This window comes from Nasonia vitripennis, chromosome 4, assembly GCF_009193385.2.
Source record: "Nasonia vitripennis strain AsymCx chromosome 4, Nvit_psr_1.1, whole genome shotgun sequence".
Lineage (NCBI taxonomy): Eukaryota > Metazoa > Arthropoda > Insecta > Hymenoptera > Pteromalidae > Nasonia > Nasonia vitripennis.
This window is the reverse complement of record NC_045760.1, coordinates 16,583,555-16,600,204: the sequence shown is the minus strand read 5'-3', so window position 1 is coordinate 16,600,204 and position 16,650 is coordinate 16,583,555. Positions and strand designations below refer to the sequence as shown.

At 37.1% G+C, this 16,650-nt stretch overlaps 1 protein-coding gene across 7 annotated transcripts; it reads right to left on the bottom strand.

Moving 5' to 3' along the window:
* Positions 1-2,422: 2,422 nt before the first annotated feature.
* Positions 2,423-16,343, bottom strand: LOC100116394 (glycoprotein 3-alpha-L-fucosyltransferase A). Of its 7 annotated transcripts, none has more exons than XM_016985462.2 (8): positions 15,802-16,343; positions 10,926-11,255; positions 10,049-10,156; positions 8,416-8,607; positions 8,114-8,338; positions 7,688-7,876; positions 7,363-7,598; positions 2,423-6,952 (listed from the first exon to the last, which is right to left on the bottom strand). In XM_016985462.2, exons 2-8 carry the CDS (start codon positions 11,085-11,087, stop codon positions 6,613-6,615), a joined length of 1,452 nt encoding a protein of 483 aa, XP_016840951.1. In that variant the 5' UTR covers positions 11,088-11,255; positions 15,802-16,343; the 3' UTR covers positions 2,423-6,612. The 7 variants fall into 7 exon arrangements, with proteins under 7 accessions (XP_016840951.1, XP_016840949.1, XP_032454938.1 ...); XM_016985460.2 differs by having other exon boundaries at positions 10,926-11,252; XM_032599047.1 differs by lacking the exon at positions 10,049-10,156 and adding an exon at positions 15,567-15,628 and having other exon boundaries at positions 10,926-11,252; positions 15,802-16,340.
* Positions 16,344-16,650: the final 307 nt, after the last annotated feature.

The window sequence follows — 16,650 nt, the reverse complement described above, 5'->3', positions numbered from 1 at the left end:
TACATATTGCTTTTATTATTGGAAATTTCAATGTTGTTTCTGTTTGGTAAATTTCTGTTGGATCATTTCAGGAATGATATATTGTTGGTCCTAGTTATTTGGCGAATAAGTAACAAATTAAAGGGATTTTCAATACCCTGATAGAAATTGGTCGATTTAAATGTTAGTTTTGTTTGCCAGTTCTTGTTACAAGATGTAACGATTTTTATCCTAGTTCTTTGGCAGTTCTTAGATCGAGCTGTTTTTGAAAAGTAATGCCCAAGATAGTTGTAGTCAAATGACAACGTTTTCTTGGCTCGGTTGGCTAAGGCGCGCGGCTATCCTTGTGCAGGGCTCGGGTTCTATATACTTCCATTAATAAAAAACTCGAATACAAGCCTGCTAGTAATGATTTTCTAATTCTAACCTCGAATCGCCATTAACTACGTGCACCTGTGTCGTATTATTTCACCAACTATGCTCCGAAGAAAATAGTAAAAAATACTCAATCTAAAAACTGCCAAAGAACTAGGATAAAAAGCGTTACATCTTGTAACAAAAACTGACAAAGAAAACTACCAAGTTCTGATATTGACAACCTCAGAACTTCTAAATAACTTGGATACCGCTTCTACCATGGTACTTACCAACTACAAATGAATTTATTATATTAAATTGTTCTTCCAGTTCCTTCGTTAACTATTAAAAAGAATTTTTTTCTCGAAATAGTGCACAACTTTTAATTAATGAGAATTACAATAAAAACTTCAAAGAGTAAGCTAATTAAATACTTTCAGAGTTTGTATCTGGCGAGAATAAAATATCCTCTCTTTAAAAAATGATGGCCTTTGTTGTGAAGCATTTAATACGTGATTCTGATTGGTTGCTGGTTGGTTGCCTAGGCAACGAGATCAGAACCGCGCTTTAAATTCATAACCATCAAAACAGTCATAACTCATAATCCTGGTAGAAATGTTTAAGGTGTTTAAAATGAAATGTGGAAACCTTGATAACAGATAAAATATATGTAATATAACTAGCAAGAAATTTTAGTAAAAATTAATCATTACCAAGAGTGTGTAGTATTACAACATGTGTATTGAAAAGTGGCACCTTAACCCTATTTGAAGTAGTAATAAAGTATGTGAATATTATTTAATTTTTTTTTTTAATATCAGTGAGAAGTTCAATTAAAAGAATAAAGAGTTTGAAGATTACTGTGTCTCTGCGCCTAAAGTCGCCCTCCGTGAGGTTTGAGAGGTGTATTTAAAGAAAAGTTCAGCATCCGAGTCAGTAAGTTTAAGTCTATCATTATACAATGCTCTTTGAATTGTAAAAAGGCTACTAGACATGTTACCTAGAAATATGTAACCTAGATGATTCTGATTTAACTATTTTCCTTCATATTTTCACATCCAGGCTCATGCGAATTTTTTAATTGAGCAGGTCAAATTTTACTTATAGCCAGTTACGCAGAAACTACTATCTCTAACGCATTGTATTTCTGATTTCTAGCATATTTTTACATGGAGAAAGTGATAAATGTTTTGACTTTTTTGTTAAGGTTTTAGGTAATTAGAATTTTGACTTCTAACGGTTGTGAGAGATTTTGAGACCGATACTTGTTTTGCATGCAAAATATGCAAAATATGAGCTTTCTAGACCTGTTAGTTTTCGAATGAGAAAAAATGCAAAAATGGAGAAACAGATATCGGTCTCAAAATCTCTCACAACTGTTACAAGTCAGAATTCTAATTAATGCATTGACAAAAAAGCTAAAATACTTATTACTTTCTTCGTATAAAAATACACTGGAATCAGAAATATAACGTGCTAGAGATGGTAGTTTCTGTGTAACTGTCTACAAGCAAAATTTGATAAGCTAAATTAAAAAATTCATATGGGCCTCGATGTGAAAATATGAATGAAAACAGTTAAATCATAATCATATAGGTTACATGTTTTCTAGGTAGCATAGTAAGTATCTGTGTAAAATTTCAGTTGTATAGCTTTTTTATAATGCAAATAAATGGCATTGTAATGATAGACAAACCCACTGACTCTTATACTGAACTTTTCTTCAAATTCACTATTCAAACCAATGATGACGACATTGAGCATTATTAATATATTTATTAAAAAATAGTTTTGAGGGATTTAGTAACATGTTACATGCTTATAAAATATTAGCAAGCGTTAGTGTGCCGCCCAACACTTATAATAGATTTTCTACCAGTGTTATTAGACAGAGATAGAATCAAGAGCGCGCGAAGCGCGCCTTCATTCCTAGTGTGATAAATTACTCAGTTACTCACCGAGAAGGCGAGAAATGAGCTATAAGAATTGGGGTGATCTTTCAGCACTATTCATAATAGTTGCTTTTAATCATTGATGTGTTATATTAACAATATAAATTAAAAGGATTGTAGTAAATAAATGGAAAATGCAAAGTAATAAATAGTTTATTGACCATAAAAAATTCATATTCAGAATCAATTATCTCTTATTATTATTATTCTTTTTAATTCATAATTTTTATTTGATAATTTCAAATTGAAAATTTAATAAACTTATGTTTCTCAGTTGAAATTTGCCAAGGTTGTAAAATAATAGTCATGTCGTATTGAAAAATGTTTTTGTTGTTTCATTCTATTTTTTGTTAACACTGTAATAACATCAAGTTTGCTCTAAATACTTACAATGGGACGTTTATTAGGTGATTATTAAGTTGATAAAACAAACAAAAAAATAGAAAGTGATTTCGTTTCTGTATTTCAGTGAATTAATTCATCACTCGTTATTATTAACGTTCTAAATTCAATATTGCAAAACTTGTAATTTGTAATTTGTGTTTATATTCAATTTAATTATACACTAAAATCAATTCGACTAATTAGTATGAATATGACTATCGTTTGCCGTTTTCTGCAATTCATAAGTCTTTTTCTGTCCATAGCAAACTTAACGCTTCATTCATTCACCTTGGATTTTTATGTTTTTACATAGCCATTATGAGCACAATAACGATTAACGCTTTACAAGCTACTATTTACAAAATTTTTGTTATTCATAGACTAAATACAGGATATAATACAGACGATCGCTCACAAAAAAATACGTAGTAAAGAATAATTTTTTCGACTTAAATAAACAAAAGACTGTTATATAGACTTTTAGCACCATGTAACCTATACCGACCAATCAATGTGCACAATAATTATAAGAAAGTTAAAAATGCAAATGAAATGTTCGCAATTCCGAAAAAAGTACTTCCCATGCTCAATATAGTCAGTTTGTTTAAATTGAGTAAAAAATTCAAAACATTATTAGAGCTATGAAAATTGTAGAATGTAACTCAGGCAGAGCTCAGTACATAAATCTGAAACATAATGTATAGTTATAATTATATTGGTAAAGCTGCGCACAAAAAAATTAAACACTGGCATCTGCCTTACTAATCTTTTTTTTATCATTTTTACTTTGTATACTAATTTACTATTTGACTATATTGAGAAGGTATCTTAATAAACGATGATATGTAGTTAAACAATCCTAGAATGAACACATTTTTTTAAATTACATCACACGCTCATATTCGTTAAAACATAATATTTATATATGCAGATAGTAATAACGTAATACAATAATGCAAATATTTGATGACAAATACTAATAAATTAATTTTTTTAGTAAAAAAGGGAATGTCGGTATGATTGTGCGTGCAGTATAATGTATTATATTATATACTAGCGTGAAAAATTGACAGTTTCAGTTGATTAACTTTCTATAAGCTATAAAAAAATGGCTTATCCTTAAATATAGAAGACAAGATCAACTCGTATTATACAATATGAATACACAACGTAACAAAATGTGCTAGAACATATATCGTAGGCTCGTTCTATCATAACAATATTACATTCAAGAGTCGTGCGTCGTCTGGCGCAGTCACAAGAATGATAAATCGTAACGATTATCGTTTCTTTGGTAATCAGTCGCCAATTTCTCATAACTAAGGCTCTCTGTAAGAGGCTTGTTCGGCGCTTGTAATTTACGTTTTTTTTTTCTTTTAATATTTGTTATAATAACTAATGCTGTGTTTCGTGCACAGGGAAGAAATACGTTTCAGTTATACGCGCGATACTTTTTATACAAGATATAATTCTTACATTATAGAATTATATGTCACTACACAAAAAAGATTAGGTAATAAAAATTTTATATTACCTCAATTACAAGTAAACGTGAGAAGGGTAATATCAAATTGTATCTTATGAAATGCCATTGCACTCAAAGAGTTAATTATTTCCATAATATGATTACTACATATCGGAACACTTATCGTGTGTATAAGAAATCTCTGAAACAATTAAATTCTCTGCTTTTCAACAATTCAATCCCATCATATTTGTTTGTTTTCGTTTGTTTCACGAGATGACTGATGCTCATTCGTGATCATCAAAGTATAAAATATGCGCTAGGAACTATATATTAATTGGCGTGTGTGCCGAGACGCACGCTCAAAATATGAAAAAATTGTGCTAATTCAAATTGCTCGCGCATTCGAATTTCTTATGTAATAAAGATATAAATTGTGGACGCTTTAGCATCATATTATACGTTTTTTCTTTGAATTTCTATCTATAAGTATAAAACACGTTGGTTAATTATCTTCCAAGAGTATCATAAAATCTATAAAAGCAACATAACGATTACAAGTGTAGTTACGCAAAGAACCCGAAAATATAAGCTCATCAAAATTACTGAATTTCATTATTGACTTTTGCTTATTATACTCATTGCTTTTGTTATAGTATCTCTTGCATGGTTGTAAGTATATTCCATACTTTCGTCTTTTTTAATAAATGGATGTATATGTATTCCGGTTACTCATATTTTTAAAATAAAATTTGCGAGATATTATAAATTTGACGCTATAAATCTAATTTAAATTATACCTTAATAGCAACTGCGATCATCGCGAAATCTATTAAATCATTATAATTGACAATAAAGTTACAACCTGAAAGAGTATTCTCCTATGTTTAAGAAAACATAAAATGCACTATCTTAGAATATTCGTTCTATGGATTTTGATTTATATGATGTAAAAATGATACTCTCTGTTCAAAATTTGCGATTGAATTCCCCTTTAGAAATCACTTCTATAATAATACCATTTTGTTCTCACGTTAAAAAAAATCGACTTATTGGAGTATCAAGTCAATTCAAATCCGATAGTAGGCCGAATGGCATTTGGGTAAATAATTATGTATTAATTTCAAACTTTGTAAAATGATAGATAATTGCATTACGAAGGGTAACTATGTCGTGGTTTATCCTAATTTTGTTTTTATTATTTATTATACCTAAATTAGTTACTTTTCTCGTCTTCTATTTTGTGGCGCAAAATATGGGTTTAAATTGACTTTGATACCCTTATGTAAGCTATCTCGTTTTTATATACAATTTAATCATATTTCATTCTATAAGTCAATATCGCAACGCGATTTTATGTGTTTTTCACATTTTTTCTCGTCTTAATCTTGAATCTTATTATGATGCTAACTTTTATTTTCTTGATGCATGCTAACTAAAAAATACAATAAGGTAAATACTTATTTTTAAAAAACTTGATTAATATGTCATTTTTTGCTGATACTTTTACATAATTTTTCTCAAAATATAAAAAAAGTATCTCTCATCTCTGCATTGTATAAAATTATTAAAAAGAATATTATACTTGTTCAAATGAAGTTCCTATTACAACAAGTACAATATAACTTATAAATAATATCGAATTACGGAGTAATGCCAGAAAGACATTATTTAATTTTTTTCTTTTCCCAAAAGCAATTACATGTAAAAATTGTCTGTAACACTGTAGCTTTGAATGATTTTTTTTCTGGCATGCAACTTAAGGGGATGTGGGAGCTGAAAACACTGTTTTTCTGTTCCTTATAACTTTTTGAATAAAGCTTACAATGAAAAACCAAGACCAGATCGCCATAGTGTTGAGTTTAGTGAATCATTCTACCGAAAAAAAAATACCAATCGGACTTTTGTTTTTTGTAAAAGTTGTGAAATACGAGCGGGTGTTTACGCGTGTTTATGCGATTACAGCGCCAACCTCAAACTCCAATGTTACTTATTAACTTTTTTTAATTTGAACTTTTATCAATATAATGAGCAGAGCGCCATAGGTTTGAGATCAGTAAATCATTCTACCCAAAGAAAATGTCAATACGGTTGTTAGTTTTTTTTTTTGGCATTTGAAATACTAAATACCCCGTGGCGGATTTGCGAAGCTATAGCTCCCACCTCCCCTTAATGGAATACTTTTATTTGTTAATAAAATATGTATCGAAACAAACACTTCCAGTATGACGAGTTCAAATGGATGTCTTAAAAAATTAAGCTGTTCGATTCCTTGAAAACCATTTTCTTTGACGAGAATAGACGCTCGATAAAAATCGCTCGTTCAAAGTCTCCGAAATTTTTGCATACAGTCATCTTTGGTTACTCCTGCAACGCGTCATCTCGCTCGCGCCAACTTAACCGGGTCATATTATGAGATCGTTAAGACGATCACGAGTCAGTAGCGACAGCATCGGTGCTGTTCGCAAGCTGTTCTCAGGTATTGCGTAGATGCTCGAGCTCGCGCCAGGAATTGGCCGCGCAAACACCCTCGCCCCGCCACCATTCATTCACGTCTCGGTAGTGCTTAGCCGTGCGCTGCTCGTCATGCAGCATCGAACAAACCCGGCACCAGAAGTACGTGTTGATGAACTCTCCGGTACCTTTCCATTTGAAATACGAGTTGTAAAGCTCATCGTCGGCGTCGAGTCGGTGTAAGTATTGGGCCAGCTCACGCGGCGATTCGAACTCATCTACGTGGATGTACGAACGGTATGGTGCGCTTCGAGCGTAGTCTGTTGGGTGGGCGCCCATTACGATTGGTAGTACGTTGTGCCTGTATTTAAATAATGAAATAGTATAATTTCTGCATATGGATAATTTCATAATACATGTTTCAAATTTGCCAATGCGTTATTTAATATGCTCGCACAAATAACATATCGGAAGAATGGAAGACTCCAAAAAAATCGATTTCTTAGTCGTAAACCGACGTCGGTAAAATAGGCATTGAAGCATAAGTGTTCGGGTGATGTTATCAGATGCATGAATAGATGTTTACCATTGCTAATAGTTTCACAGAGATTTACTTTACCAACAGTAGTTTCGAAAATTCTAAAAGAATACTGCAATATAATTGTAAGTATAGTTACATAGATAATCTAATTCAATTATTGAATATTCGACATTGATCGACTATTGGCAATCGAGTATACGCATGTTCAAAATAATTTGATGATAATTTACCCAAGACCGTTGACGAAGAACTTTTCTGTTATGTAGTCGCGGCAATTGGAATTCTCAAAAGCAAGATAGAATTTGTAGTCAGCATCGAGCATATCGAAGCAAGCTTGTGCTTGGGATCGCGAACATCTCAAAGTGCCACAAGCACCGTAGATGTCCACTTGAATATGTTTCGCCAGCTCCTTAGCATAGTGCATACGTTGATTGCGGGGGTGGCAGTTAGAGACGAACCATGCAACCTTAACAAATGGCAAAATATCGTTCAGTTGGATCTGGATATTTATGTAAATAAAATCACAGTGTTCAAAAAGCTTAATTCCTGTATCACCTTCTTTGTTTTGTTGGCTGCATAATTAAAACTTTGTTGGATTTGGGTAACTCTAGAATCGTAGTATTGCCACCTCTCGTAAGGTGCAACGATGTCACTATCTCGCCGATAGGTAGCTGTCCAATTCACTATAGCATTTTTTACACTTTGTGTATGGTAAGGACATTCCAAAAAGTACAACATCCAGACCTGTTGAAAAAAGCATACTTTTCAATTAGCATTCATAATAAATGACGCATTATCCACATATAATCTTTTCGCCACACCACGCGTAAAGTGCGTAATTTAGTCCATCTTAGAGAGCGCTTAGGTGCTTCGCGCTTAAACAGCTCGTAATTATTATACTAGGCAGTTTCAGTGCCAAAATTTCTACCAGGAATAAGCTACACGGTAATAGAGGAATAACGGCAGGAATAATCGACTCACCTGATTTGGAGATCTTCGTCCGATGTGCGTAACGTAATCCTTAAAGAGGATCAAATCGGCATCGTTGGGATTATCGCGAGTTATCATGCAAGTATTTACGGGGCATCCCTGTTGAAAGAAGAGATCCGGACCGCTTTTCGCCTCGTTCATTCCGTGCGGTATATAAATCTTTTTGAAGCGGATGTCAAGGCTTGATCTGTTATAATCCGGCGGAACGAACATGAGCTAGAGGCGCAATTGCATAGGTCAACTTTGGATTATGAGATTTTCGAATTAATATCAAGTTTAGGGTATCAGCTTACCTGGTTTGTCACGCGATCATCAATAGGATCTTCGTCAGGCCAAAGACGCGCCTGTCTTCTACCAGTGCGCCGTGACTTCAAAGCAGGACTCGGTCTTCTCTGGCCGCCTTTCATGTACCATGGCCTCTTCGCAGGATCGCTTATATCGATTGTGTTTTCGATAGAATTTGGCATCCCCGTCGTGTTGTTCATCTATAGTCGAATCACAGTTTTGTGTTATAAAACTCTCAAGAATAAAACATATCTATGAATTACTACCTATATCATACACTGCAATCGCATGTTATCAAGAAATAGTTGCATTTATAAAATCCTCATTATTATGTAAATTGCAAGTTGACAAAATATATTTGTAAGTGATATAAATGCAGCAAAATTGAGTTAAAAAAAAAACTAGTGAATTAAGTATAGGATAAAATGGGTGCAATAACGCAACTGTTTCGTGTGATCTGTTAAGCACCTCACACAATATTATAGTATAGTATACATGGAACGCCAGGGTCGTATTGTATTTTAAATCATGTGCTTCAAGTCGAAATGATAAAACACGAGCTGCACATGTGCAAAGTTGAATCCCATTTGGGGTACGCCCCTTTGTTCTCACAAGCTGTAAAAATCCTTTACCTCATTACTACGTGCCGTATCGCATCAAACATTTATTCTTTTTCCTGTGCTGCGATATGATCGTGCGTAAAAACAACATTATTATTCTAATGAATTATACTTTATCCATATTGTGCTACAGAATAAGTAAGGATTTTCACTTTCGTTTTCATTTTTATCGTTAAATATAAAGATTATATAAGTACATATCCTACACTACGTTCCTCTCGCTTATAGCCGTGAAAAAAGTTGAAGCGTCTGTTCCATTCTTAAACTAGGTATATAATCTAAAACTAGAATGCAAGAATGTCATTTGTGTGGTGTGGAATCGTTGATTTAAAAAGCTCTATTATATACATGGGCATAAAGCTTGCACGTGCTTTGCTGCAGTGCAACTCTCAAGTTCGCTTTCTCTGCTTTATGTAGTTTCATAATACTGTCGGCTGTCCTTACTTGTGGCCACTAAGAAATTCGCGGCGTGCGTCGCATTGTCTGCACTAATACCAGGTACTTATTTAAAATTTATTTTACAGCGTCCTTTTATCATACACGGACATATTCGTTGTCATTTTCAAGCAATTTTCATACTTTGCAAACTGTCGAGAATTCTTAACTTTATTGATTGTTTTAATTTTAACAGCTGAAATGTTAACACATTATATTTTTGTTAATCTCAATTTATTGCGATTCATGCTCATAATTTGCTATACGACACAATCCAACTTGACCACGCCGATGTTAAAAAAGCACGCAAGTGAAGTATGAGATATCTGTTCTAGCTTTATCTCAGTTTGTCACAGAACTTCGACTCTGAGTACGACGTACGTCCACTAGTCGATATATCAATGTATATATACATAGTCTGGCAATCTCAGCGTCACTGCAGCTGATAACTTTAACGCTCACTCGTTCGAACGTGCGTAAATCGGCAAAGTAGGCTCAAAATCTATTATCCCGAAAAGGTGCTTTTTTTTAAACAAGTACCCGGTGTCCTGCGTCTGGCACAACGCATCAGCGTTGCACAGTTTACCTCGACTGGTAGCTTTCTGAGCGCGAGTCTCGGTCGGCAAACTCTCGTCGAGAGCTTCGGCATCGTCGTCACTGCTGATCTCGCAGGTGCCGACGAGAGCAGCTTTATCTGCGAGGGATGCAAAATTCGCCACATGAGAAGTTTGGAATCGTTTTCGAAAGCGCTGACGCCGTTGAATATGTATGAATTGGACTATAATAGAGCATAGGCTGCTGGTATAGGAGTTGTATCTATATGCATGTACTTGTACATCGTGCGCGCATGTAGACCTGACCGCGCGATCAAAGGGTTCAGGGTGATGGCAAACGCAAGGATGTCTCAAGCTTTTCACGAGGTGGAGTGATAAAAGCCGCGTCTGTTAAATTTCTTTCGGACTATTTTCTGCTGCAGGCGAGTGATTAAGGCCTCGACTACACAACATGACAACAAGTTCACATGAATCGTTTTTCAGCTGAGAGCTGATCTTCTGTAACATACCGTTTGAGAGAATTAAAATAATTTCCACCTTTTTTATTTTCCAGTGGTGTTAGCCACCGTGGAAAAACTGTAGTTCAGGCATAAATAGCGTAACCGCAGACACCGCAAATCGCGCGCCGATAGCATAGGTATACGCACACGCAAGTCACGCACAGGAAGCCTTGACTGGCCGCAATGACTTTCCTCTGCTCGCGCGCTCGTATCGCAACTAAAATGAATAAAATATACGACGAGAAGGAAAAAACTCAGCATAGCAGAAGTACATCGATAAGAGCACTCAAAACGAGTCTGTATAGTCGTATACGCAGTGTATCCGCGCGCCACACAATATAATACGACGCTGCAGTTCGGGTATGTCATGTAAATACACGGCATTCGCAGAATAAATTATAATACTCACTTTGGCGGCGTCTGGCATGGTCCTGGCAGCGGGCTGGACCTGCTCGGGCCTGATGCCGTGCCAGATCTCCTTCTGCCGCACGTTCATGACGACGAGCAGCATACCCGTGATGCAGACTACGTAGAGGAAGCATCTTTTGAGCGATAGTCGCGGCAGGGCCATACCGCATCTGTGCCACGCCGTTTCTGCCAAAGTACCGGCGCACCCTCGTATAACCGTCGTTAGCCCAATGGCTCTTTATCTGCGTCCTCGGCTCAACCTAGGAGTCTCAGCCTGGTCCTCGTTGCTGATGCTGGCTCTTCGCTGCAGCAACATTCGGCTGCTCTTCTGCTTGGGAAAATTAGAGGTTCGTTAGAGACGAATTGTAAGGAGCGCTTTGCGCGGCGCATAGCCGGTTTATAACGTCGGGCTAACTTGCGGATCGATTTGTCGCTTAAACTTGGTTGGAAAAGCGATTTCAGAAATAAAAGAGGAATTTTTTAATTTAGCCGATTTTTTCCCCTTAATCATATGTTTCGAACTGTAGTCGATCACTTATTATAACCGAGAAAATATTTCCAAAAATAGGCGTATGAGAATATCTCGAAGTGGATTTGATTTTTAACAACTACTCGAAGGCCAACAAAGCTCGGAGCAGAGTAGTGAGAAAAGGGAATAAAGACAGCTCCTTATTGGCGAGCAAAAAAGCTCGGCAGCACCCTCTTATACGATCCTTATCGTCGTTAACAAGCGTGCAATGTGAAATTACGCTTGATTGGGTATTTGCGAATGCGATAAAAGTCACGGTAATCCTCTGTATATGACCTCCGAAAAAATATCGTATAATTGGAATTGCAGCAATAAGTTAGACGCTGCTAGATTTTATAAAATCAATATTTATAAAAACAAATGATTGAATTAGGAAGTATACAGGTATGATATTAGATACTTTATTGGGCATCGGTTCGACGTGATAAGTAGCTGTATATCATCGATAGTGCTTCTATAACAAATATCGTGACACGATGGTTTCAGTGATAAGACTATATCTTTATAATCAAAGTAAAATGCGATGTTTATCGAGCTATACCAAAAATGTATAAAATTAAAACTGTTCTTTTTTGAAATTTAAATTTGTTGTTGCGTTAAAAAAAAACACAATACTTCGTTATCTAATTGATTGACCTCTTCTTCTTTTTCTAATTATACAAATAAGCGATAATAAGCGACGAGAACCAAGCGATAAGAATAACACATTGTCTAGACGAATAATGTAATGGTTCGTATTTGAAAGGACATTCGAACATAATCGTCATATAGAAGATTCGTACAAGCCCCTTTCCGATGCACTAATGACGATTAAATTAATTAACATTCGAAGACAAGAACATTTACACGCCTGCGTACACAGCATGAGTCGTGGGTCAAGGACAATCTTAAGATAGACTTGGACATGAAACTATAAAAACAAGAACTAACCACTTGTCCTAAAAAAACATAACTTGAAGTACCACGTAGTCATTGTGAACATAAGTTTTGTACTTTTCTTGATGTAAAACAATGACCGTTGGTTAAGTTACACTATACATTTTTTTTTTGGGTTTATCTTTCGCAGAGTTCAATTTCGAAGAAAGCACAAACTCCAAAAAACTTGACACCAATTCTTTTGAAAATTAGACAAAGGAAAGAAGAAACACGAGATCCGGCCTACCGGAAAGTCAAAAGCACACTAAACAGCTCATTGCGCGCGCGCTCGCGTCCAGTAGAACAATTTTTGTTTGCTATCTTATCGAGGTTTCTGTTTGAGCGATTGGGTGCTTGTGAATTATGATCGACGCCTATACCTCACTAGCGCCCGAGCGCCGCAATATTGAAGGCGCGCGGCGCGCAACACAATATACGCGCACGCGCACGCCAAGTCATACAGCCGATAATAAGAAAATCCATTTAACCACGCGCGGGGCAGGCACAACTTGCGTTTGCGCCAAGTATGTTTGGAGTGTCGCACCCGGCTTTTGATTGTAGTCGGCTGCAGTGCGCTACCGCCTCTGAATGCCTCATTATACTCCAGCTCTATATTTATGTGCATAAGTACACACATCGTCAACACAAACGCGCGCACTCGTGTACTGTATGTGGGTACCTGGCGAACGTGACAACATAACATCTTTTGGAACTACCCGAATTTCGCAAACAATAGATTGCAATTGTTCTATTATGGAACACGAGGACACATGTATCGAGGCCATGAATTTTTCCAAAGTATCTGCCTTTCTGATACGATGTACTTACTTCAAATTCCTAGCGCTGACGTCAAAGTAGTTTTTAGATTTTTCTTTGAAAAAAACGACACGCTCACGGCATACATTCGAAACTACACCATAGAACTATTTATTCACGCGCTTACTTTCGTTTCTACTATCACTTCGAAACAGATCAGAGTGAAATTATTTGCGAAATAGTTAGTCAAAAGTTTCGGAGAGAAAGTTCAAATACAACTTGCGATTTCCAATATTTGCAAGGCTCACATATATTTTATAAATTTACGTTCACTTGCAGGCTGCGACAGAATATCTGGCCGTAGTATGGAGATTTGGGTGGGCGGATATTTCAATATTGATTTATCAACGCGTTATAATGTGCGGAGACAGCGATTCGAGCAATGAATTTTACGCTCAGTTTTTAATTTATCGGCTATGTCCAGACACGCCTAGATATATAGGTACATTGAACATTGTGTTCGTCTGCCAAACGAAATGATGACGCGTCCACTAATCTCTAATATCGTTGAACTAAGCCAAACGGATATATGAAATTAGGGGATAATCCGGACAATAAAAACTACCCTCCGTTAAATTGCTTTCTTTGTCTAGCCTGGACGAGCACTGGATCGAGTCTGTGCTAACTTAGACCATAAGAAAACAAGGGTTTCCTCATAGCTTATGGAATGACCTGGATATTTTCTAAACTATACTGCCTACTATGATATACATAAACAATAAAATTAGATATGCGATGACATGTACAAATCTGTACAAAGAAACTGCACATGCGCTATCTAAAGTGAGAAATGGATTTACTTGATTTTCATTATAAGACTTTTAACTGCCTTTTTCTCCTGAAAAATCCCTAACATACTGCTTGCCTCATTTACATGAAATCTATTTAGTTCAATTGTGCCATCCAATTAAGACTGAGTGCTTGAGATTATACATAGGTCGGATATCGCGTGTGGATCAAAAGTGTTTTTTCAAAGCTTCATTCATGATAACATCAGGCATGAATCTGGACACTTCAATAAATATAAAAATACCTTCAGATCAATAAAGGTGCGCCAAATATTTACTCATTCAACACATCGTTAAATTGATCTAACGCACTTCATTTTGCGTAATCAATCATTTTTCTGTCTGCGTTGCAGAGGGCTAGATGAATTAAACGGTCTATTTTGATGTGCAGAATATAATAGTGATAGAAAGATTATATACAATTAATTATACTGTCACAATTACAATATTTGAACGATAACGAGAGATTTCGCAAAATACGCTCTCACGACAAATAATGATGCTCGCCTGTCGAAACAATTTCATACAGAGAGGTGAATCATTATCTGACGGTGCATGATTAATTCATTTTTTTCTTCATTGAAACCAGAACGGCGCTTATTATACTATATAAGTGTTACATAATGCAACTCATCCATGCGAGTGGATGGTAGCCTTTGCAAATATATCCAGCCCACAAAGTTATGGAGATTATATTAAAGAGAATGTATTTTGTAAAAAATAGAAGTGACATCTCAGAAAGTGCCCACGCGATGCAGTTGTGACTTTTTACGATCAATGACCTTTAGTCGTTTGATTAATTCATTAATTTATTTTTTCTTATATTCGTATCCACATGAAAAATTCAACCACATCAATAAGGTAATGGAGAGTTCTTTCGAGCTTTGTAAAAACTCATTTTACTTCTACAGCATGAGTAAGGATACACAAAGATTTTCGAAGTCGAGCCTGCCCATGGTTTACACATGTAGAGGAGATGTGCTCAGTATAGATAATTCCTAGCATGTGTAATTTCATGTATCCGCGCCAATAACAGATAGAGCTACTTTAGGTCAGTTTTTTCCTACATATTTGTGGTCTAATTAACATAATTCGGTACCGTTATTTTAAATTAATCACGGTAAAAGTTATAAGGAAAATAAGAAAATGTGGATTTCAAAAGTATAAAAGTTATTTCACGAGGATTGAAAATTGCACTTTTTAGTTACAGCCGAAGTAGTTAAAATTATCCATACTGGGGGCATGTTTTCAAGATATCGTAAATTGCACTTTTTACGTTAATGCGGTTAACTTTTTTTTAGAGCGGCGACTTTGTCCACCGCCTGTCTATTTCCTTGTAAAAAGTTTAAAAGTTATGCCCAAAATAGTTAAGGGTATCCATCTCCCCTATAACTTAGAAGTTTCACACTTAACCTGCTCATGTACGTCGGGGATGTGATTTCGATAAGAGGAAATCAAGTGTTATTCCCAACTGATACGGAAGAGAATTTAGAAAGTTCACGTCGGCAAAATTGCGCATTGTTCCGGGATGAGAGAAACAAATTCACACCTTTGCTGCACTCCTCATGCGAGACACCAAGAGATTTCCACTAACCTTATCAGATATGGACAGTTATAATCCAGCGTCAATGCTTCGACGAGCTCAATCAGCGAGAGCTGTAAAAGTCAAGCCCTTGAGAGGCGAGCGCAAATGCACCGAGCTATGCATGCTCGGTCAACCTAGCACGCAAATCGACCCCCCCCCCCCTCACACGCGGCAGCTTGCAAGCGCACGCCCAAAAGTTCAAGCTACAAAAGTGGAAAAGTCGAAGAAAAAGTAGAAGACTCACCGAGCAGACGTACAGCCTAGAGGATCCTGGCGCTCGACCCAGGAATCAAGAGCAGTGCAGCAGTGCCGGCAGCCTCAAAGGGCGGAACGGTGTAAGGACACAGCAAAAGGCAACGTGCTCGGTGCTCTCCCTCGCGCGCACTAGCAGCTCGCCCCTCGTGAACGGAGCTTCCCCTCGCGCTGCATCCGTGTGTACACTGACTCGCGGGGTACACAGAGCCAGCGCGAGAGTCGAGAGAGGAGCTACGACGAGGAGTCACATGACCAAAGAGCAGCTCTCTCTCTCTCTCTCTCTCTCTCTCTCTCTCTCTCTCTCTTCGACTGGGCTCGTTTTCTACCGACGACGACGACGACGAGGACGACAGCCGCACGCACACGATCGTAACTGTAAAAAATAAAGCTCGCGCGCGCCCCCGCGTGTCTTTCGATTCCGTGCTCCGCGACGAGTCCGACGCGCGGGGTTGTATGAAGCGGGCGAGAGGGAGAGAGAGATAGCGACTCCTTCGTCGTCACACCCCCGTCGCGCCGCTCGAGCACAGCAGTTTCTGGCAGCAGCGTCGACCCCCTCGCGCGATCCAGCGAGATAGCGCTGTGTGCAGGTAGAGGGAGTGCACTCCAGAGTCGTCCCGTCTCACTCTCTCTCTCTCTCTCTCTCTCTCTCTCTCTCTCTCTCTCTCTCTCTCTCTCTCTCTCTCTCTCTCTCTCTATCGCTCTCGCTCTCACTCCGGTTCGCCCGCGCGCACGGGAAAATCCATAAACGTCGCGTCTGCGCGATTCGCGAGCGCTTCTTTCTCGGCTCGATCCCGTCTTTCCTCGGCTGCAGGGCACCGCGTGCTTATACGTGGACGTA

Excerpts from the sequence above, each read along its gene's own strand:
- LOC100116394 (XM_016985462.2), bottom strand. The coding sequence starts at position 11,087 with ATGGCCCTGCCGCGACTATCGCTCAAAAGATGCTTCCTCTACGTAGTC. Across the intron at positions 10,157-10,925 it reads CCATGCCAGACGCCGCCAAA|ATAAAGCTGCTCTCGTCGGC; the intron begins GTGAGTATTATA and ends CATCCCTCGCAG. Across the intron at positions 7,599-7,687 it reads CAGCCAACAAAACAAAGAAG|GTTGCATGGTTCGTCTCTAA; the intron begins GTGATACAGGAA and ends CCATTTGTTAAG.